At 41.1% G+C, this 24,570-nt stretch overlaps 1 protein-coding gene across 8 annotated transcripts in view; it reads left to right on the top strand.

Moving 5' to 3' along the window:
* The first annotated feature begins 434 nt into the window (after window positions 1-434).
* The window catches only part of CDKAL1 (CDK5 regulatory subunit associated protein 1 like 1), a 250,860-nt gene continuing 226,724 nt past the window's right edge, over window positions 435-24,570 (top strand). For 6 of the 8 annotated variants that reach the window (XR_009558049.1, XM_035126314.2, XM_035126317.2 and 3 more), the window contains exons 1-4: window positions 473-547; window positions 1,835-1,869; window positions 2,938-3,110; window positions 4,542-4,654. Coding sequence is in view for 7 of the 8 variants with exons in the window: in XM_035126314.2 (XP_034982205.1) it covers window positions 2,941-3,110; window positions 4,542-4,654 (283 nt within the window). In the remaining variant the exon portion in view is untranslated. Of the gene's footprint in view, window positions 548-1,834; window positions 1,880-2,937; window positions 3,111-4,541; window positions 4,655-24,570 lie in introns of all 8 variants that reach the window. The other 2 variants (XM_035126316.2, XM_035126315.2) reach the window with 2 other exon arrangements.

Below are 24,570 nucleotides of genomic sequence, written 5' to 3'. Positions count from 1 at the left end.
TTTAATTATGTTTTGGCCAATATATTTGTAGAGCGTTTTGGGGCGGTAACAGCCCGACCAGAGGGAAGTCCACTTACTCTAGTCTAGTGCAACTCACTTCCAACAAAACAGGCGCAGCAAGGTTTCTACTTCAAACCTAAATAAGCGATTTCCCACCTGTTCCTTTGAATTACTATTTAACGGCATGCTTCAGTTGACGTGTGTGTTTGTTTAGGACGGGACAGCGACACGTACTCCTGCAGACAAGGGATGAATTTAATCTTCAAGCTGCTCCAGAATTTGTGACGGGAAAGGCGGGACCCTTCTTGGCTCTCCCCGTCCAATCAGACCGCGATTCTATATCGGGAGCCAATCACACACTTAGGTGAATTTCCCAGGTCCTTCCTCTCTCTCCGTTGCGCGAAGCTGCCAACGGCCTAAATTTGTCCTTTTCCGGACGCCATCGAAAGGCCGTCGTAGTCCCCCACCTCCCGTTTAGCTGCGTAGAGGGGCGGGGTTTCATCATGGCGTCGTCCATGTGAAGCGAGACGCGCGTCAGGTTCCGCAGGTGAACTTTTCGTTATTGTTGTTGCTGCCGCTGCCGGTCGACGGGTGGGGTGGGTGAGCGGGCTAAGTAACGGCTTCCCGCCGTGAAAGCGGCCCGTTGCTTGGCCCGCAGCGTGCAGTGGGGGCGCGGCGGTCAGGATGGGCCCATATGGCCCCTTCTCCTCCTCCTCCTTCTCCCTCTCAGCTTTCACGTGGCGCGTCGCCTTCAGGCACGAGCCGTTTCTCTTCCCGGCAGCGCGGCCCACCTCCCTCTTCTCCCCCCCCCGCCACGAATGCCGTCTCTCTCGGGGTTGCGACCCCCCCGACCCGGTTCTCTCGGTACAACCTCTTCGCAGCTTTGCCCAGGGAAAGAAGCCAGAGCATGGAGGGCGGCTAAGGGCTTTCGCCGGGACTGCGGGGTCCGCCATAGAGTTTTACTTAAGCTGTTGGGGTTCGAGGCACAAACGTGTGAAGACGACAGTAGGCGAGAGTGAGTGAGTTGCGTGTCTGATCCAGGGGGCCTTTTGTGGCCCCTAGGAAAAGCTAGGACGCAGCTGGTGTGCGAAGCGGGCCGTTTTCTAGCGAGGGAAGCGGGCACCCAGCAGTGTTGTGGGATGTAAGGTTTTCCACGACAAGATGTTGTGGGTCCCCCCCTCCCCATGGAAAGGTTTACATTTCTAAAAAAAAAGGTTTTGAAAAACGAGTTTCCATCATATTCATATCTGTATCAGCCAGTAGAAAGGCCTTGAACTTGGATATGCAAGTTAGCAGTCAGGCTTCTTAAGAAATATGTTTCATTTATTATTAAATTGCTAGCTGAAGATGAAAATGAACACACACATACACACGCTCACACTTACATGAATCCAAACCTCAGGGGGGGGAAACATGTTATAATACACTATTGAGAAATTCAAAATACTCTTAATTTATTCACTCATTCTTGGGTGATGTGCATAAGACTACAGTGTATTCCTGCATCTGCTGGTTGGATGGCATTAGGAAGGAATACCAGCATGGAGGAAATGAGTTGCAGAAAGGCAGGTTCTTCCACTAGTTCTTTCATTCATTTCCCCCCAAACTAAGGAAAATGGTGGAAGGAATATGCAATCCCAAGGCTCATTCCCACTTTTCTTCAAAGTAGAATCTGTTGCGTCTGTATACATATATGAAATATCATTGGATGGAACCATGACTTAGGCATTTTGAATCATTTATTAGGTACCTGTAGAAACATAACAATTTGCCTCAACCTTGGTGATTTCTAGAAAGTATTTAATTATGACTGAAAACCTTTTGATTTTTTTAGGATAAAAAAAATGTTGGAGCTCCAAAGATAAAATAGTAAGTTAAGGTACGGTGTTACAATAAGCTATTTAGTGTTGCTGGGTTATAGTTTAACTTGCTAAGAACTATAGTGGGTATACAGCTGGGGAACAAGATGCATGCACCTGTTTATACTGGGTGTTTAGCTCTTTAAGATAATGAGCCATAATACAAAGCAGAAATATCTGTTACGGTACATCTTCTGAGAAGCTAATTAGCATTATCAGCAAACTTCAGATTCAGTTGTGTGTATATAGACACTGAGTAGAATGGGAACCTCATGTGTAGCACCTGTTTGTGAGCTCAGTACTTCATCTACCTAGGGATGTGTGTACTGAAGACCCATAACTAGATAAATTTCAAAGGGTCTAAGATTCCTGGCAAAATATTTAGCTAATCTATTATTATCCATTGTTATAAACTGATAAAAGGCACATGGAATGTTTGTAGGGCATTGCTGAACTGTCTTGTGTAGTGAATTAAGATATTACTTAAAACATGTACTGGTTATAATGCTGGCAGGTACCTTATTTCTGGCGTTAGATAAGCCAGGTGTCACCAACCACTTTGGCCCAATGGGCAAGTTTGTAACCAGGAAAAGGGCCACCGCACGCACACATCACAAATAAACATGCTTCACAACCTACTTGACTAAAGTAGAATGTTTCTTTCAAACTTAATTTTGGCTGGGGCAGGGAGTGGAGCCTGTGAGCAACAGAGAAGGCATCTGTTGGCGCATGTGTGCCTGTGGATGCAGTGTTGGCAACCCATGAGATAAGCTTTCATCAACATATGTGGAGATATCAGTCATATTGACTCTTATTTAAAACTCAGATGCCCAGCTTGATTCAGCGCTGCTGTTTAAAATGCATTATTCTTGGGTCATTTTTTTCTACCTGTGTGGTCTCTAACGACATATAAGTATATTAATGAATATTGGGTTAACAGTTTTATAAATAAATTAGTCTAGTTGTGTTGCTGTATTATTAAAAAGACATGAGGAATTGTTTTTAATACTTGCTGTGTAAAATATTATGTATGCTTTTTGAGTTCTTGATCTTACACTGTGTACTTCAATCTTCGTAGAAAATGCCTGCTGTCTGTGATTCCCTTCTTGGAGACATTGAAGATATCATCTCAGAGCAAGACCCAAAGCCGCAAGACCTGCAGTTCAGGAGAAAAAATGTTATTCCTAAAGTGCGGAAACGCCATTCACAAAAAAATGTAGAGGCAGATTATGATGATCCCCCAAGTGACAGGTATGTTTGTTTTTTTTGCCAGTCCTAAGTGGAGAGATAGAAAACACCAGCACTTGTACTGATTAAATGATTTACACTTGAAAGAACCTGAAAACTTTATGTCTTACTCTTGTTGAACATATTAATAACTTAAAATAATATTTTACTACACAGACTGCACTACAGTGTATAGTAGGTTGATCCTGTTTTAATATAGTGAGTTCTCTTTCTAACCTCATTCATTTAAAGAAACAGGACATTTGTCCTTTGTATGTGAGAAAAATGGGTCTGTGAGTATAAAGCTAAATTATGCTTCCTTTGTTGCCGACTTCTCATAGTCTTCATGTTAGCCACTGTGAGAACAGGATGCCAGACCATGACTGATCCAGCAGGGCTTTTGTTAATGTTCTTGTGTAGATAGGAATCTTACACTAAATGGTGGTGAGTTATCCTCTTACAGAGAGCATGAGCCCTCCTGTGGCGCAGTGAGTCAGTATGTTTGGCTGTTAACCAGAAGGTTGGTGGTTTGACTTCACCCCCAAAGTTGCACTCCTCCAACATGTAATTGCTACTGTTTATTGTTTTAGCTGTGATGTGTTTTAATGCTTATTCTAAATCGTATTAAAAATATTATGACTTGTACAATCCCATGTTACTTGTTCATGAGTTTGGGGGGTCCTGTGATGAGACAGAGAGCACCAGATGAAAACACACCTGCAGAAATGCCATTGGGTACTGCAGAAAAGCTCTGCTGGCTGACTGCTCCACCAGCAGAGTTCTGCCTGAAAATGGAGCAGCACAGGGGAAGAGAGTGTTTGTGATGATTCCTAACCTCCCTGATTGCATGAACAGCAGAAGAGGGTCTGGCACTTAATCTCCCAGTGACTCCAGTGGGAGGATGTTGCAAACACTCCACAACCATTACTACAGTGGATCTGATGTTTTCTACCTTTGGAAGAAATGTGACTGTAGCATTGCTTTGCCTTTTGAGTCTGTTATTCAGTCTTGGTATTTTATATAGAAGGATGGGAGCAAAGTACTTGTAACAATATCTTTGTATCCCTTTAGCTGTGCTCCTACCTTAGCCTGGATAGCTTCTTCTGTTAACATTTTATGATTTAACTCTTTTCTCAAGCATTTCAGGAATAAAATCCTTGTCCATCTTCTTTCCCATGCTTATCAATTTGTCACTATTGGATCAAAAGCCTATGCTTAATATTTTCACTTTGTGCAATGCACACAAACATTCAGCAAATCATACATTTACAGTAATTTCTTTGCCAAAGGATATTGTGAGCACTGGTCATCATAGCCTTATACAGATCCTAAGTGGTAGTATTTTATAATATATATAATATAATTTTATAATAATATATAACGGCCAAAGGTTTGTTTTCTGATGTGGATGAAATGAATGTTCTTACCTATTTTCCTTACCTTTTTCTTTGACAGTGTCATTCCTGGTGTACAGAAAATTTGGATACGCACATGGGGATGTTCTCATAATAGTTCAGATGGAGAATACATGGCTGGACAACTGGCTGCATATGGATACAGAATTACAGGTAATCAGCTTGACACATTTGAGCTCAGGATTATATAGGAGCTTGAATATGCTGCCATGCTTTCTAGTGTCTTAATATTATTTACTATTACCCAATATCTGCAAAATGAACAGAGTTGACTTTCATTTGCTGTAGGGTGGCTTTTTCTAGTAGCATAAATCCAGGCCTTTGAGGAAATTCTTATTATTGTAGACATGCGAAATTGGAAAGACTTGAAGATTATCTAGTTTTTCTCCTGTAGTAAAACTGGGTCTGACAGAACTTATAACTATACTGTAATTGTATATCGCCTAAGCAAGAGAAAGCTCCCATCAAATATACTAGTAAAAAAGGCTCATTTTATAATCTTCAGTACAGATTTAATTAAATTATCTTTACAGCTAAAGGGGATGTTTAAAAAATGAATAATGAGATTCCAAGAAAACTTTGAAATTCCTACTATTATCTGACAAGGCATAATAAATGTAGTGTTATGGTGGGACTTGGTCTCACAAACACCCATGTTTGCTGATTATTCCCTTTTGTGTGAATGGGGGAAATGTAAAGCTTCTGATCATGGTTTGCAGCAAGCTGAGTATGGGGAACTGGTTTCTAGTTCATTAACAGACCTAGGTATCACATCAGGATCTGGGCTTTGTCAGGCTTATTTGTAAGGCTTTGTAGAAATGTGGAACACTTCATTAGATATCCCTTCAGAAATGGTGAGCCTTGAACTCTATAAAGTTCCAATGATAGTTCCAATATAAGCAATGCAGGAACAAGGTGTGGGGCTGTGCTGAGTAGTCATGCTCCTGACATTGCATACAGTGATTAACCCTGTTCCTTGGCATCTTAGCACATAGCACAAATATCTACAGGGAGGGAGCCATTGTGTGTGCCTGGGTATGCATAAAGGCTTTCATGCAACCTGGAACTCCACACAATCAGTATTCCATTTTTGTGCATACCCTGCACATACAAAGTCTTCATCCCTGCAAGCTTTCACAAGGGACATTCTAGGGGCGCCAACTACAGGGGGCTCAGGGTATCCAAACACTCACAAAAAAATGGTTGTAGGTGCTCAGCACCCAGACTACAGGGCCCCACACACAACTTCCGAGGTCTCGGAAGGCCTCAGACAGCATCTCCGAGGCCTTGCAGGACCTCAGAGATGCTGTCCATGGCCTTCTGAGACCTTGGAACCCGACTTCCGGTAGCACAAGAAGTCAGGTTCTGAGGCTGGGGGCGCATGTGACGTCATGAGGCACCCATAACCTGGGGCCCAAGTTGGCTCCCTGGCACATTCAGACATTGGGAAGCGGAGGTTCTAGTTGGTGTGGCACCTCTTCCTTCCTCTCTGTTGCTTTATGTTGGAACTGTTAATGCCCAAGTAGGCATTGACTCAGAAATTATTTTGTGGAAGTGTTCTGCTTTAAAAATACCACTGATCATAAAGCCTTTGATAACCTTTAATGTTTATTGCTCAGTTTCTTATCTCCTCCCCACTTATATCTGGCATTCTATAGACGTTAAATTGTACTTACCTTTAGCATGCCCTAGGTGGCAGTATCGGCTAACATCTTTGTGGGTTGTTTTTTTTACTAGCTGTGTTCCCAAAATGTAAACATGCATGTCTTGCATGCTCTAATAATTTTAAAGTGATAGTTAAGATATTGATTTCAATCTTTTGAGTTAGGCATAATTTGTAGCAATTTATTTCCATACTCTTAATATATGGGACTTTCCCGTTTCTCTTGTTTGCTGACATCCTGAATTTCTTGTGGCTATAACAGGATTGACCTCAAAACCCTTAAATGACTGTTTAGTAATGGATAATTTTGGTTGTTTTGGGTTAGTGTTTGTGTTGTAAAATCATAAAACTAGGCTTTATGTATACTTGTAAACTTCAAATTATATTTTCTGTTCAGGTAGACTGCAATTTTTTAAAAGGGAGTTGCACCTAGAAACTTGGATGCATAATACTTACTTTCAAATGGTAGTTTCATAAGTATGTCACTACTCTTCCTGCCCTTTTAATAAGGACAATTTAAAGACCCACATCTTTTGTAGTACAGTGGTACCTTAGGTTACAGACATTTCAGGTTACAGACGCTTCAGGTTACAGACTCTGCTAAGCCAGAAATAGTACCTCGGATAAAGAACTTTGCTTCAGGGTGAGAACAGAAATCGCGTGGTGGCGGCAGTGGGAGGCCCCATTAGCTAAAGTGGTACCTCAGGTTAAGAACAGTTTCATGTTAAGAACGGACCTCCAGAATGAATTAAGTTCTTGACCCGAGGTACCACTGTATGTGACATATAGCTTCGGAGGTTTGGGGGCAACAAAATGGCAAATGAAACACCTTGTAAACAGTTGAAACATGATGCACACTAGGACAAAAGAATCCTAACTTCACATATGGTAATAGGATTTAAATTGTTGGTGACACCCAAGGAAAATAACTCTTGGGGTCATGGTGGCTAGCTCAATGAAACCATTTAGTAAGTGACTAAACTGTAGTGCTGAAGAAAATAAATTCCATGCTGGGCATAATTGAAAAGGGCTTGAAAATGAAATGCCTCATATAATCTCATATGCAAGTCCATTGTACAGTCACATTTGATTTAATTTCTGCACCTTAAAAAGAAATTGTACATCTGGCTACAGTGCTGAAAAGGTTAACCGAAGTGATTGAAGTGTTGGAGTATATTCCCTATGGAGAAAAGACTATAAGCATAGAAAAAAAGATGACTGAAGGTTAGCATATTACTGTAGCTTATAAAATTATGGTGATAAGGAGGGGCATTCTTCCTCATATTATTAAGATTTGACATTACAACCACAAATGATTGGCAGTTGATTCAGAATGGATAATAAATTTGTTCAACATTTATTTTATGGAACTTGCTTCCACAAGATGAAACAAGTTTAGGTGTTTTTTAAATGAAATTAGACAAACATAAGGAGGTCTGATCTATCAGTGGGCATCAGCCATGCTAGCTAAATATAACGGCCAGGTTCAGGGGCAGTGTTCTTCTGCATGGTAGAACGAGTGGAGGAAATGGTCGAGGGTTTTTTCCTTCATGCCCAATTAACAATTTTGTCTACAAGTCAATTTAAGTCATTTCTATGAGTAGAACTACTAAACAACATCATCTATAATTGGAAATAGAATTCTGAACTACATTGATCCTTGGGCTCCTATATTCATTCTAAATTTCCCACAAATATTAAATATTTGTAGTAAATTCTGAAAAAGCTACTGATGATAGTAACTACATTATTGAGAGCTGCAGGATGTTACAGTTTGACATAATATATTTGTTAGATGCATATTTCCAATGGATTACTTTAATTAACTGGGGTGCTAGTATTTTCAGCATGTTGCAAAATTCACACACTCATCTTCTCCTGGAGCAATTCTAAGCTCTCAGAAAAGGAACCTAACTGGCTTTTGTACAGTGTGAACATTCCTCTTCGCTTTCAGAGGTTGGAGGCCTTCTCATTGCTGTAGCAGAAACCTCTACCTCTGTTGCTGATGTGTTCCGAGGGCAGTAAGACCAAAATGGGAGTGTGGATCAGGGTAGACTTCGGATGTGCCAGATATTACAGTCACATATCTGAAATGGAAGGGGGGGGGACTGTGCCAGCTTTGATGGTGGTATAATTTTCTCTCCCATTGCAAACAGTTGGAGGGAAAAATTTTAAAAGGAAAAACTGGTGAGGTGAAAAACAAACCCACATTGAATCCACCACCATTCCTTTTGTCTGGCCACAACAATTCTTGGTAAGACTTTGAGAGTGGTAGTTCCTCCACTACAGACTCTTTCTGAAACCGCTGTAGGGTTGCTGTGCCCTTTTCTAGCAACCTAGTTTCCAATTAGTTATGAATAATACTCCAGAAGTGAAATATTTTTTGTTTGAGGTGGTGCACATGCTACTTAAATTTGCAGAAAATTGCTATAAGTTCTTGAAGGCAGCCTGCCAAATTTGTTGTGGTAAAGCCCATTTTTCTGTCAAGCAGCATTCTTTGTTTCATTGACATTTAACTTACTCACCTTGGATATATCTGGAATCTTTTGCTTTCCCGCAGAACACAGATTGGAAGGTCAGTTAAATGTTGTTGCTGACTTGGATGGCTTGTCAAAGACTAAAGTTTTCAGTTGCCAGCATAGGATGAATGCAGTTTGAGCTTTGCACTCAATTGCATGCTTGTGAGTATTTTGGCATTTCTGCCCTACCACAATGAAGCATTATTTTGTGTAAAAGCAGAGAGAGAGAGAGAGACTCCCACTGAGCAGAAGACACTGACATTTGTCTTTTATGTCAAATCTTTGGCACCGGGGTCTACTTACAATGCAGAGCAACTTTGTCTTGGATGACTATAAATAGCTTTTTGACTTCAGCCAGCCAAAAGTGAATTGCTGTTGATTAGTAAAAGGTATTGCAATATAAAGGAGTGAGGTTTTTTGGCTTGCTTTTTAATGCAAGACAGATGCTCATATATTTTTAAGACCTTCAGTCCTTGAAAGTTCATTGGCTAGATTTCAGGGGCAAAGCATGCTTGCTCATTTGTTCTGTACTGTGGTTGCTAAACTGAAATCCTAAATTGTATTCAGCTTTTTTAAAATAGTCACTTATTTATGGTGTGGCATCATCCTGCTTTGCAGGTTTTGTAGGATTTACTTGTCGGTGAAAAAGGGAAAATAAATCAAAGCATCCTATGAGTGTAATCATAGGATGATTTGTAATCAGTTTGTGCAAAGCATATATTTACAATGTTAGATCCAGTGAAATATTTCAATTGCCCTTTCTCCGTTTCCATAATTCATAGCTCTTAATTACGACGACTTTGGAAAGGGCTATGTTAGTTTTAGGTTTTGACTGTAGTTTTGTGCACACTTAATTGGGAGTTAATCCTATTGAATGTAGTGGGATTCCTATCTGAGTAAATGTGTTTAAACAAAGCAAAGTCAATAAAGAATAAAATATCTGCAGAATTAGGTTATGGTAGGTCTTGGATGATATCTTGTTTAGTAAGTATGAAAAATCGCTGCTCCATGCCCTATTTGGTCTTTCCATTTAAATGGAAGATCTCTCCTCTCCTTAGATCTGCATGGAACATGGACCTGTAACGAGAAGGGTATGCCAGGCCTACATCACTGATACCTGTCTGGCAACTAACTATTGCATTGAATTGGATCTGGTGCTGAGAAGCTTGTAATACAATCATGTTAGTCTCATTCCTCTCAAGTAGTAGTCCACTGTATTTTGTGCCAGCTGTGGTTTCTCAGTATATATCAGGGATAGTTTAATTTAGAAAGCATTGCAGCAGTCTGTCTTGTCTTTACAAAGACATAAACAATAGCTTACAGATCCCTACTTCCCAGGAAAGGTTTTGAGTGCATGTAGATGACAGTCTGTACAGCTACCATTTTGCCCTTCTAGCAATATTGATTAATAAGAATAGCCCTGCTGAATGAGGCCCAAAGGCCTTTCTAGTCCAGGATTCTATTCTAACAGTGGCCAACCGGATGCCTAAGGGAAGTTCATGAGCAAGGCCTGGGCACAACAGTACTCTCTCCACTTGTGATTCCCAGCAACTCTATTCAGAAGCATTCTGTCTCTGACAGTGGAGGGAATGCATAGCAATTGTGGCCAGCAGCCAAGACTTTTTCTGATTTTTTGGAAGCAAGTTCCATACTTTAACAGTGTGCTGTGTAAAGAGGTGCTTACTTTTGTCTGCCTCAAGTCTTCCAACATTCAGCTTCATTAGATATCCCCAGGTTCTTGTATTAAGAGAGGGTTTTTTCTTCCCATCTACTCTCTCCACACAACGTACGCTTTAATCACCTCTATTTCACTTGCCATTTTTTCAAAACTAAAAAGCTCCAAATGTAGTAATGCGCTAGCCTCTTGGTCATTTTAGTTGCCCTTTTCTGATCCTTTTCCAGCATTACAATATCCTATATACCTTCTTGTCTGCTTACTTATTTTTGGTCAAAGTTTGTGTTTCTTTTTGTTCTTATTCAGACAGTACTTTTTCTAAATGGTAATTATGGCCTAAATCGTCACCGATTTTAATTATGGTTAGTGCCAGCAAGGCATTGCTGTTAACCAGCCTTGCAGCTACTAAAGTCTTAGTTAAGAGCAGTGTTAAATATTGTTGGCATCCATCTGTCTCAATGGAGTGTGCCTCTGGGGTGAAGTCAAACCGCTGGTTAGCAGCATTGAAGTGACCTCCCTGGGGTGCAAGCCTGGGCAGTGTGTATGTTTGGAGGTCCTGACCCTGCTCTTGGTATCGCTGATGTGGTCCAAAGGAAAGCAGAGCAATACTTTTAAGCTGGTTTGGCACTAGCTTAATTGCAGGAGTTGCGGAAGGAGGTGCACAAGGTGCCATCAAACCGTCTTAGGGACTCCACTCCTGATCTGTGTAGAGTTTATTCCTTAGCCATTTCTTTTCCTGAAGATATCCCACAAGGCTGCAGAGGTTTAGGACCAGAGTTTTCCTTCTCCTAGATGGGCTAACTTTCTAGGTTGACGAGCCCCATCTCCCCCTCACTTCCCTAGCATGTGCACTATTCACCTTGTCTGCTCAATCCACTGGAGCCTGTTTTTGCATGCAGGTGAAGTCCCTAGCTCACAGACATTGAGGCCTTCAGACCCATTGGCTACCCTCACCTGGTTTAGCCTGCCAGTTGAAGCCCTTCCTAGTTTGTGGCTGCTGTCGCATGCTGACAGCTTCTAGGAGCCACAGGTGAGAGCTGAGTGCAGGGTGGTGACCAAAGGTGGACAAACCACCCCAGAAGGGGCATGATGTGTCCCCCACCAGAGGTTCTACCCCTTCCCTAACACACCGGTTATAACAGCAGTATAGTATTTAACCGCTACAGTTGTACTTGGCTCCCGAACACCTTAGGAATTGAACGTTCCAGCTCCCGAATGATCAAAAACCGGAAGTGAGTGTTCCAATTTTCAAACGTTCTTTTGCAAGCCGAACATCTGATGGGGTTTCCGCAGTTTCCGATTGGCTGCAGGAGCTTCCTGCATCCAATCAGAAGCTGCATTTTGGTTTTCAAATGTTTTGAAAGTTGAACGGAGTTCTGGAACGGATTCTGATTGACTTCCGAGGTATGACTGTATTGAGGTTTATGGGGATAATTTTTATCTTGTGATGTTAACCATGGATCTGAGATTGGGAGCATTGACTATGCTACACAGATATTTTTTTTTTCATTCTCTAGGAATCATACAACTACTTGCCAGAAGATGGCACTGTTTAACCATACTTAAAATAGGCCTTTATAGAAGATATTGCTTATGAAGACTTCAAAAAGCACTGACACTTGGTTAAAAAGATTAAGTTTTATTAGATTTAATTTTCAGTATTTGTCACATAATAGATCAAATGAGAAATAATCATCTAGCTCGTGAACAGCCTTTTACATTGCTGAGGCTGCTTCATATTTTCCAGGTGGCGTCTATTAAACAGTAGTAAGGTTCCATTTAAATTGCTGTACAGTTATGAATTAAACAATATTCCATGCCTTCAGCCTTTCTAAACACCCTGGCAGATATAATTCCTTGTTTTTACATAATTTCTTGCATAAATAATCAAAAGTTTAGACCACATTATGTCATGCCATCTGAGGTGTTGGTAATTAGCATAGTTTCTCCACTTATTAATCTGCATTTTGTTTTACTAGGGCAGTTTATTATCAAAACTGGGATGAAACAATTATGGACATTGAGACTCCAAATGATATAGTTTCCTGCACTATGTCCTCAATATAAATATGGCTGGGTAATGATGCTTCATTGTATTATGTGCAATCTTCGAAAGCGTTCATTCATGAAAAGAGTCTGTATCCAAATAAAGCTTTCTGGTGTTAGGACGTTAGCAACATGCTTTAGATTGGACTTTCTCTGTCCAATCAGAGTGGTATACGGGTTTTTTTCATTACGATCCATGTTAGCTAGTGGTTCTTGCTGATAAGCTGGGAATAGGGAGTACCAAACAGTTGTGTTTCACTTACCATAAAGGCTTGGTGTGTCGTCTTACCAAAAACCCCATAACTCACAACCAGGTATGGCATATTTTTTCATCATTTCCAGGTACGCAAGTTGTGAAAGTTGCTTCCCTGTATGAGGAAAGCTATTACGAGATAGAGAGACAAAGAAACAATTAAAGGTCCTATTTTGCAGCAGCTGCAACCTCCCTTTTCAAAATTACACTTTGGGAGATACAAATTGACAGATAAGTTAGCAGACAACATGCTTTCTGGAATCATGAGCTAAATATTTGGCAGAACCTATGTTGTCTCCCAATTAAGGACACTGTCCTTGATGCTGCATAATATTTATTTTGTATAGCTTTGCATGTATTATGTACTGTTTATTTCTACAGCAGCGATGTATTATATACTGTTTATTTCTTCAGCAGTGACCCCAGCACTGCTTTGAGGCTAATATCTTCACAAGTAAATTAAAAGTACTTGTGTGGTTCTGAGGTACGCAGCATACAATAAACTTGACTTCATGAATTTGTCTTAATGGTATTTGAAATAGCTTAAAGGTCTTGACAGGAGCCATGTACATTTTAAAATTCTGGATAGTTAGAGTTGGCTTTAATGCTAGGTGATTTAGGGATTGAATTCGTAATACAGTGCTTTTGGTTTTTGCAGCTTGAAGTGGCATAGGCCAGAAGTGGTTTGTTTGTTTGTTTGTTTTTGAACTAAAGCCTTTCGAAATCTGTTTAGTTAGGTAATGTTAGTACACAGTCAGATCAGTATTAAAGAGAATAATAAACCCTAAAACTTTTGCAAACATTGGTTATTTTTGTATTGCAGTGGGTAGCGCTATATGGTATTCTTATACATGACCACTGACAATGTTTCTTGTAAGAATGGATACAGAGTACAGAAATTAGATTCCTTAAAAATGGATTAGTTCTCTGCCTCACCTTTTGAAGATGAGTTGCGATGCAGGCTATAAAGACAGATACTTTCATTCCTTGAACCTAGTTGAAAAAATAAAAAGTTACATTCTGTGTTCTTTTTCAATCTACAGGTTTTCACAGGCTGTGCAATTGAAGCACAGGCATTTGCTAGGACTTGTTAGTTGTAGCTGAAGTTAATTTTTTCATGCCATAATTGGATTTGCAGAGTGTTCCAAGAATGATTTACTGTCCAGTTCTGCATGTCTTCTTTGGACTGGTCGTCAGCTTCCAAACACTTCTAGATTACAACATGAGCCACTGAATTACCCAAACTGGTTGATGAGAACAGTTCCTGGTGGAGCAACTCCTCCCCTCCCCATAATCTTTTCAGAAACCAGTTTTAAAATAGAAAAGTCTTAACTTCAAGACACTTCCTAGATGAATTTTTTGCCTAACCTCTGCTTTAAAAGAAGCATACCTTTTTCCTGTGAGTCCATATGTTTAGAGAATATCCTTACTTTCTAATAACTTGAACGCCTGCAATCCACAGCTTCTAGTTTCTTGGCTCCATCCCTGGTTCTACTTTGTGTTTTACTAGTGTTTGCTGTGTTGGATCATCTCAAAATGGAAAGTTTAAAAGAAGAGGATCCATTTATTATTGAGCAAAGAAAAATCCCTAATGGAGAGAGAACTTTTTCGCTTACAATTCACTTGCTTAACTCCTGGCTCAAGCCCCAAGGTCTGAAATTCTTTTGCCAGAAAAATACTTCTCTTCCTTGAAGCTTGGAGCTGTTCATACTCAGTGCTATCCAAGCAATGTCCATGCCAAAAATCTGTTTCCTTCAGCATTCGATACCAAAGTAGATCTATTAGATGCATGTTATAATTTCTTGGTGAAAATGATTATAAAGGCATGTATTGTGTTCAGATAAGCTAGGAAGACTGAACATATTCTCATTAAGAAGATTGGGAAAACATAAGAGTGACATTTTGGTTTGGAACTTCAGGTTTATAAGTATCTGAGGAGAGACAATATTTCACTTTGGCTTTCAGGCAAACTGCCATTGCACACCATATCATTCAAGCAATAATGTCAACATTCTTCTTGGAACTACATTTAGAGCTCCTTGCAAGGGTATACTTGGAACAAATAACATTTTAAAGTCTGTTATGTTTGTATAGCTTCTTTAACTCATGATAGCTGAAACATACTTTTCTGATTTAAATCCAGAGGCAAACTTTACTTTTACAGCCTTAAATGTTTTTGAGTGGATAATAAGAATAAATTGTCCTTGGAGGAAAATGGCTTGTGATTTGTTTGAATTTCCTGATTAGAAGCAGGCAAATCCATTGATTCATGCAGTGATGCAACAGGCAGCATTCTTCGAGCGTGGCTTCTGCTGCATCTTTGCATCTTATTGTATGATCCAACTGCACCTTTGAAGAGGCACATTACCTGCCTAAAAGGGCTAGCCCTACCATCAGGCAGAGTTAGGTGGCACTCTCTTGAGCCAGCACTCTGGTGGCAGCAGCTCTTGCTTGTTACTGGCCTGGGTTAGCTAGTGCACCTTATCCCAGTGCATCACAAACAGTACCTTTTGGGAAAGGCCCTTGACCAACCAAGCAGGAAGAGTGGCAACCAACCCGGTCCCCAGCTATCTGTATTGCATGTGCACCTGTGTTGCTATGCTCATGTGGTCCGTACAGTTGCTGCTGTGCAGAAATTGTTCAGGGAGAGCAGGAGTCAGATGCAGGAAAATTTCTTGAGCTGACTCCATTTGGAAGGAGGTTGTGCTAGAGCCATAAATCATGCAAAAACCCAGCAGGTGGTCTCAATCCCAGGTGGGTGTTTTTGCATGTGTGTTGGCTAAAACTCAGATCTATACTGTGTGGTGGGATGAGCTAATATGGCATGGGGAAATTGTTGGTGTGCAGCAATAAATTAATAGCTCACCAAAGCCTTCAATTTTATTATTTTCAGCACATTAGCTGTTCTTTTCATGGTGCATTAATTGTCCGAGTGTTCACTACTGGAACTAAGCATTTGTGCTTTATCCAACCAATTTGGAGTGACATAATCAAGTTTCATTGTAGTACTCCACTACACCTTATTGGGTTGGAGGTTTCTAGTATTGCATTGTGTCCAACTCCGAATTATATTGCTGTGTGCAGTTTTTCCTATGGCCCTTTATTCTCTCTCATTTCTGTATGCTTGTTGTGAAGTTCTATCTTCACATAGATGACGAGAAACATTTTAATGATCATCCCTAGTTGATGAGCTATCCTGAACCAGAACTTCCTATCAGTCACCTACCCCTATAAATTTGGTTTCAAAACTTAGAGCTTTTCAAACTCTAGTAATTTAATCCTATGCAGTTTAAATGGAGCCGCTCCCCTCTTTCTCTTTTGTACAGGCTTGACTATAAAACAAACACACTTTATTTATTTTATTCAGTGTTTTTGTACTTTTGTACTTTTCATCCATTTTGGTGCACAGGGTTACTACCGTGTTTCCCACATTATAAGACACCGTCTTATATTTATTTCACTCAAGAAAATAAACCTATGGCTTATTTTCGGGGGGGTGTGTGTGTGTGTCTTTTTTGTTAAATTACTATAAGTACGGTACCTCCTTATTGGGTCCTGCTGGCTCAGGGCGCGCAGCAAGCCGCCTCCTGCTGCTGCTGCGTTGCTGCTGCTGGATCCCGGAGGCGGCCTGCTGGGTCTGGTTGGCCTGCATGGCCCAAAGCTGAGCAGCAGTGGGAGGTCCGCAGGTCCTTCCGGGGTGACGGATGGCAGCAGGAGTGCTGTTGGTCCCTTCCGTGCCGCCGGAGCGTCGTGGGCTGCATGGCCCGAAGCTGAGCGGCAGCGGGAGGTCCGCGGGTCCTTCCGCGCTGCCAGGATGACGGATGGCGGCGGGAGCACTGCTGGCTCCTTCCGCCGGATCAAGGAAGCTCCAAATCGAGGAAGCGCCCTGCAGGGTCGGTGCCCAGCAGTGTCGCACGGAGCATCGCTTCCTCAATCCTGCCGCCGCTCAGCTTTGGGCCATGCAGCCCACGACGCTCCGGCGGCACGGAAGGGGCCAGCAGCGCTCCCGCCACCATCCGTCGCCCCAGCGGCGCGGAAGGATGCATTCCCTCCCCTCCATATTTCGGGGTAGTTCAAACTTCTTCATTGTGCATTAACAGGGTAGAAGCACAAGAAGGTGAGTGGAAAGACTTTTAATAAACTGTGGGGTTTGAGCTGCCTGACTCTTCTTGTGCAAAATGATTTGGGGAGCTGACCACCCGTGCCGGCCTGTGCAGTTGCAAAGCGGCACAAGTTGCCTGGTGACACGCTCAATTCATGCACCCCCTCCCACCTGGTCTCAAGCCTCTCCGAGGCTCTAAAGGAACACAACAGGGTATGGCTTATTTTTAGGGGGTGTATTATATTTCGCAACACCTTAAAAATCCTGCCATGGCTTACTTTATGACTACGTATTAAAAAGGGGGAAACACGGTATTCTCAGTGTGTAACACATCTAAATCCTTCTTTCCAATACCACCTTCTCCTCTCTTCACTCATCAGTCTGGCCTTGCATTTTGAACATGTACCATTTCTGAAGGTAGGAGTTTGGAGTTTCGACTGCAGACTTCAACATCCTACCTAGAAACCTGAATTATTCTTCCAGGATTTCCATAAGTATATTGCAGAGCTATTGATACAATCAGTGACTTTGGCCCTGGGCCACAGGCCCACTGACAGCATTTTCTCTCTCTCCCTAATTATTTAATATCCTACTGTACCAGAACCCCTGCCTCTCTGGAGGTCCTGACGCTTCCCATGCAAGGATAACAGTTAATCACTTAAGAATGGTTCCCTTCTAGTGGTTTGCTTCTCTTTTTGCCCTCTTGCTCCGTGGCCTTTTATTCTCTGTGAAATGTCATTATGGGACAGGGGCTCCTATTACAACCCCAATGGTTATGTCTGTATGCTGTATTTGCCAGTGCATCTCAGCTTTCCTAATTAGACATTTTTGCTTCAAACAAAGCAAATTTGTTTCAAGAATGAGGGCTATGTTACTCTAAGCAGAAACTGAATTCATATGCTTATTCTGTATCTACTCTCCAAATATATTTTTTGTTTGTTCAAGGAGTCTTTCAATAGGCTTTTGCTTATTATTATTGGGGGGGGGGTACAGCAGCTCTTAACTCTGAGAACCACTGCTGCTTTCTTAAAAGAACTTTGCTTCCATTTATGGCGGTAACAATAGATACTTAAGGAGTTATTAGTTTGTGCTTCTTACCTTTTTCCTGACTCTTTTCCAGCTCCTGTAAGACTCCCCCCCCTTTAGTAAAAAGCCTCTGTGTGCTTTTGCCATGGTGGCTCAGCAGCTGTTGTGCAGTGTTCATCAACTAGATGAACTACCTTTCTTTCCAGATAATTGAGTAAAATTTGACTGACTTGTTTGTTAAGAATTTGTAAATAATGGTAGATATAGACTAGTATGGAAGCCCAAACTTTGACCTTCAGAATTTCATTGCAACTATCTAAATTAGTTGGGTCTTATTCTCCACAGATATGGGATGGGGCAATTAAAGGCTTGTTCTGGTATATCTAATACTTGACTTGCCATCTCTGTTTTTGATTACTGTTTTTGGTAGATAGCATACTGAACCTCTATGGCATGCATTTTAATGAGAACATTACTTTTCCCACCTGCTGGAAGTTGGAATCACTATTGACCTGAAATGAATGCACGTGTTCAGTATTAATACTTCATGTTTCAGTCCAGACAAAAGTCTTTCAGTGTAGCATGCACGTAGTCAAAGTAAATTAATGTTTAAAGCTTGAACATTTTAAGTTCAGCTGGAGTCTGCAACATTTGTAATAATCCTGGAGAAGCTATTTAAGCAGAATTGCTGAGTACTCTTTATCCTTGGTGCACAGTGTGCGCAGGTAGGGTTGGCAATGCTAGATAACTGGTCTTAATTTAAATTAATCAATATCATTTTAAAACCCACTGGAATATCTTTATGGAAAGTATTTGCAAGCCCTAGGAAAATTTCAGTTAATACAGTTCCAGTGCATTTTGCACATCCAAGTGTAGTGCATATGTTATATATTTAATGTTGTGAGAGATCTCATACAAATATAGAATGTTAAAGAATGGACAGCTAAGAGACATCCATCATCAGAAAAGTGGTTCTGAAAAAAAGAGGCCAATGTCATCCGTCAAATCTTTAAAGTAGAATGCACCAGACCAAAAAATTTAATAGAGAGCTTATATACGGTAATTAACTTTATAAATGCAAACACTGCATAGATACAACAATCAATGTGTCCTGTCTTTTTGTCTGTCTTTTTCCTGTTTTCAAACCTAGTACATGTCAGTAGAGCATGAGACTTGTAATCTCAGGGTCATGGGTTCGAGCCCCCATGTGGTGTGAAAGATTCCTGCATTGCAGGGGTTTGGACTAGATGGCTCTTGTGACCCCTTCTAACTCTACAATTATATGATTCTAAATATGTTCAAAGTTATTAACCTGATGTATATTACCATAAAAGACTGCCTTCAATGTTTTATTTAAGTTGAGATGAACACAATTCATTTTTGTTCATCTTCAGCTAGGTCAATACGAGAATAGTGCAAAATCAGTTTAGTATATGCCCCCTCCCCTGACCTTGGTGCAACTGTTTAAAGAGACATTCTGATTCTTTCTGAGGTATTTGGGATTGTGAAAACTCAGAGAAGTCTCAATGGCTTCAGGAGCACCCTGGTTTGGGCCAGGACTCCCCAAAGGACACCCGCTTAGCCCTGGAAGAGCTCTGAATCTGCCTGATTTGGCTGGGAATTCAGGATTTCCTTGAATCAAAGGCACACCCCTGCTAACAATATAGTTCAGAGGGGAAATGCTAGAAGTACTATTTCTAATCTAGTGTGATATTTGCAGTGTGATACATTTTTCTTGGGTTTAATTTAAATTCAGATTTCAGCACCTGTGCAGCTTTGGGTGCCCATATGGAAATCATGTGGGCATATGACTGTTTCTTTAAATATTGCATTAAAATGTTGATGCAATATTTAAGGAAACAGTCACATGCCCATTATGACAGTCTTTTTGCTTTAGAAACTGGTTTCCCAAGGGCTGTAGGAAATGTTCTTTTAATTGTAATGTTGATCCTTCAAATCATTTTCAGAAATAGATGTTGCCTCTTATTTTTGCTTTATATGATGGGAAATTGCACAGCTGAAAAAATTAATAAAGTAGTATTTGCCAATACATCAGCCATTGAATGTAGCGTGTTCATTGCTAATCAATTAGTTCAGAGCTCCAGAGTCATTACTGCCTTTATCTTGCTCTTTTCCTCCCATATAATGATCACAGCAAGTAAATAATGGGTGATATCAGCCTGAGGAGCAGCACTTCTTCACAGCAAGCTATGGCCCTCTTTTAATATATGCCACTGTGTCTTTTCCTATGGTCAGATAAGCATGACCTACATTAAAAGGGCCCTATGGATATGTCTAGTGCATCACTGTCTGTTTGGATTCTTTGCAGTGCATTGCAGATGCTCCTTGGCAGCTCCCACACTTTGGGATGACATGAGTAATGTAATGGTTTTGAACTGCATCACTGCCATCAGACAGCAGAATGAGGGTTTGGTTTCCTGTGAAATCTTACTTGTAAGGATTTCATTCAGAGATAGAAGTTGCCTTCAACCTCTTCTGTCTTTTTGGAATTGTATAATATATGGGGTATTCCTACTACTTTGTCATCAGCTGGTCTGGAGCTGAATTGGGTAGTATATGTACATTTACATGTACATCTTTTTTTTAAAGACCTGTACAAATAATTATTTTAGAATAATATTGCACTTTCTCTGTTTGGAAAGCATTCCATGCACACCAATAATTCTTTATAAATGTGAACATTATTCTACATCACAGAGGTCAGGTTATTTTGTTTTTATTTCATGTCTTGAAGCATGGTTTCCAAGTCAAGGAACAAGGCTCTGGTTTTTGCTTACACTATGTCTCTCTCTTACCCCCTCTCCCCACTCCCAACTAGAGACAATGACCTGGTTTGAATGTAATGACATTAGAATGATAAACCATCAGTTGTTGGCTTGAGAATGAGTCCTGTAACTATGCACTCACTCACCCCCCCTCTTCTCGCACACACCCAGCATTGGTGCCTAGTATGGCTGATTTAAACCTACAGTTTCCTGTTACATCCAAATCAGGAAATTGTGGTTTAATCCCTGCTTACTAACTAGGATGTAAAACTAGGGATCCAATCATGTTATTGGCACCAAAGTCAGACATGTAATGTAAGGAGAGAAAGAAGTGCAAGAGCATACAACTCACTCTCTTTCTAATAGACCATCATCATTGTTTGAATTAGGCCAATATCTGTAAAAAAAGTCCTGAAACTGACCATGTATGAGATTTGTCTGGCACTTAACCAAGACCATGTAATCAGGGCTGTGCAGATCTATGTAAACTGAAATAACTATTTCCTTTTATCTTAAAGTTAGGGAACTTTTTTTTTGGGGGGGGGGTGTTCATGCTTTACTAGAAGTTATTTGTGTTCCACTGGGAAGCCTTCCTCATACTTCAGTAAAATGAAAATAAACTGTTGCTTTGATTTTGAAAATCCTCTTCTTATACATATACATGTGCTTTCTTTTTTCACGCCACTTCTTCCTTCTTGCAAAACTGCCCCTTAACCATATAACCCCACCTGTTTTGTTACCTGCCATCAAACTTACATTTATTTCTCTTCGTATTGCGGAGAAAAAGGTGAAAACAGTTCAACCAGTAAAAAGAAGCAGTTTGTGTTTTGTAGATTTCCAGATTTACATATTAGTAAATCATTGCTTCAGCCTTTATCAGATGTTTGCACAAAAGAAACATCCTGCTAGAATTATATTTGAAGCAGACCATCTGCTGTGGTTCCCAGTGTTGTCAGAAAGATAAGAAATGAGCAGTTTCCACAATGGTACCACAAAAGGCTGGCTCTTTATGTGTACTTGTTTGGTGGGAGGAGCTGGATTACATCTAGGATTTAGGTGATACACAGCTGAATAAAGTAAGCTGACATCGATCAGTATGTATCAGGATACAGAATTCTATCTTTAAGTACAGAACCTCATCTACATACTTAAATCCTACATAGGTAAAGGGGCCCCTGACCATCAGGTCCAGTCGTGTCCGACTCTGGGGTTGCGGCGCTCATCTCGCTCTATAGGCTGAGGGAGCCAGCGTTTTTCCATGACAGCTTCCGGGTCATGTGGCCTGCATGACAAAGCTGCTTCTGGCGAACCAGAGCAGCGCACGGAAACGCCATTTACCTTCCCGCCGGAGCGGTCCCTATTTATCTACTTGCACTTTGATGTGCTTTTGAACTGCTATGTGGGCAGGAGCTGGGACCGAGCAACGGAAGCTTACCCCGTTGCAGGGATTCGAACCGCCGACCTTCTGATCAGCAAGCCCTAGACTCTGTGGTTTAACCCACAGCGCCACCTGGGTTCTACATACTTAAGCCCTATTCAGGCGTTACAAAAAGTAAACTTATGTTGGAGGCCCGGGCCTGTGTATATTGGGCCTTCTGGTCTTGCCATGTTCATTGTCAAGATCTCAAAGGGCTTTTTAAAAGTGTGTTTGCTTGAACACACAACCCGCTGTGCGATCAACTTTTGTGGGAAGGCTGTACATGTCTTGAAGTACAGGGGGTAGGTTTAGCATGCATGGCCCTCTTGCCTCCAGGATTGTTTGCCTTTATCTGAATAGGGCTTGATGGCAGAAAGTGAGGAGGAATTAAAGAACCTTTTAATGAGGGTTAGTTACAGGTAGGTAGCCATGTTGGTCTGGCATAGTCGAAACAAAATAAAAGAATTCCTTCCAGTAGCACCTTAGAGACCAAGGGGAAGAAATGGAGGAAGTGAGAGATTTTACTTTCTTGGGTTCCATGATCACTGCAGATGGTGACAGCAGTCAAGAAATTAAAAGACTCCTGCTTCTTGGGGGAAAAGCAATGACGAACCTAGACAGCATCTTATGAAGAAGAAGAAGAAGAAGAAGAAGAAGAAGAAGAAGAAGAAGAAGAAGAAGAAGAAGAAGAAGAAGAAGAAGAAGAAGAATTTGGATTTGATATCCTGTTTTATCACTACCTGGAGTCTCAAAGCGGCTAACATTCTCCTTTCCTTTCCTTTCCTCCCCCACAACAAAGTGAGGTGAGTGGGGCTGAGAGACTTCAGAGAAGTGTGACTAGCCCAAGGTCACCCAGCAGCTGCATGTGGAGAAGCAGAGACGTGAACCCGGTTCCCCAGATTACGAGTCTACCGCTCTTAACCACTAAACCACACTGGTGGGGACATCACCTTGCCGACAAAGATCCATATAGTTAAAGCTATGGTTTTCCCATTAGTGATTTATGGAAGTGAGAGCTGGACCATAAAGAAGGCTGATTGCTGAAGAATTGATGCTTTTGAATTATGGTGCTGGAGGAGACTCTTGAGAGTCCCATGGACTGCAAGAAGATCAAACCAATCCATTCTTAAGGAAATCAGCCCTGAGTGCTCACTGGAAGGACAGATTGTGAAGCTGAGGCTCCAATACTTTGGCCATCTCTTGAGAAGAGAAGACTCCCTGGAAAAGACCCTGATGTTGGGAAAGATTGAGGGCACTAGGAGAAGGGGACGACAGAGGACGAGATGGTTGGACAGTGTTCTCGAAGCTACCAACATGAGTTTGACCAAACTGCGGGAGGCAGCGGAAGACAGGAGTGCCTGGTGTGCTCTGGTCCATGAGGTCATGAAGAGTCAGACACGACTAAACAACAACAACAACAACAGGGCTTTGGTCTTTCTTGTAGTTTCAGTAGCTTCCATCAGATTTGTTGCAGGAATAACCAAATAGTCACTTGTGAGCAAAGACATTGCAGGCTCTGATCTACCATTCTGCTCTTCCAGAGACAGGTCTGCCCAGCAATTGACAGTCCTCAGGTCACTTTGGAACTTGGTTGACTAGTGCTGAAACCATTTTTGTAATCTCCGTGACTGGAAGGAGAAGTTGGTTGTAGCCAGGTGGTCAGTGGCAACTTAACTTTACTACCGGTATCTAAGAACTGCAAATCCTGTCATCTCTAACAAGCATGGACAGTGCCTGGGGTTGATGGAAGTCATAGTTCAGCAACATCTGGAAGGCCAAAGGTTCCCCACACCTGAAGTTAAGACTTGGGGATACTACTGGGGTAGAGACTAAATGTAACCTCAATTGTTTCAAGGTCTCATCAAGGGGCAACTCCATTCCAGTTGCACCCCAGATTTCAGCTTGTTTACATTACCCAATGGAACTCAATTGTAGCTATTGAGATTTGATGCAGGTACTTTGTGCAATGCAGACACACAAAAATGTCTGATCTGAATATCTGTTTTGAAAAAGCATTTTTACAATACAGTATATGACATCAAATGTTCAGGGTGGATGCATCTGTATTATCCTGGTAGTCTGGTGGGCTTCAAAGCTTATTGACAAATGACACAGAAAGAGCTTCAGATTGTAAATTGCACTTACAGTATGTTATCTATAATTCAATGCATGTCTCAGTTGAAACTGCCTGTTTTTTTATCAATTATGTGTTAAAGTAGATTGTGCCACAGGATTTGCTGCTTCTCAGCTAATGCCTTAGGCGGCTTAGTGGGGAGTCCCTCTTAGCAGTTCTGCACTGAGGATTAATACTATTTTCATAAATGTATAATAAATAAGCTTTCTTACTTAAAGATACAATTATATAAAAAGGCATTTCTAGAAAAACTTGTATTTTAAAAGGAGTCAATTTACACTTTCTTGTCTGCATACTTTAAGTTCTTCTGCTTACTGCATAGTCGACTGACTCTAAATCAAAGAGCCTTTTCCATGTAAGATACTTGCTAAATTAGGTTTTGTTTTCACTTGAGCTGTTGACCTTGAACTTCCTTAGATTCTGTTCTTTTAGCTAAAGACAACATTTT

Source organism: Zootoca vivipara, chromosome 8, assembly GCF_963506605.1.
Source record: "Zootoca vivipara chromosome 8, rZooViv1.1, whole genome shotgun sequence".
Taxonomy (NCBI): Eukaryota; Metazoa; Chordata; class Lepidosauria; order Squamata; family Lacertidae; genus Zootoca; species Zootoca vivipara.
This window is presented reverse-complemented; position numbering and strand designations above follow the sequence as displayed.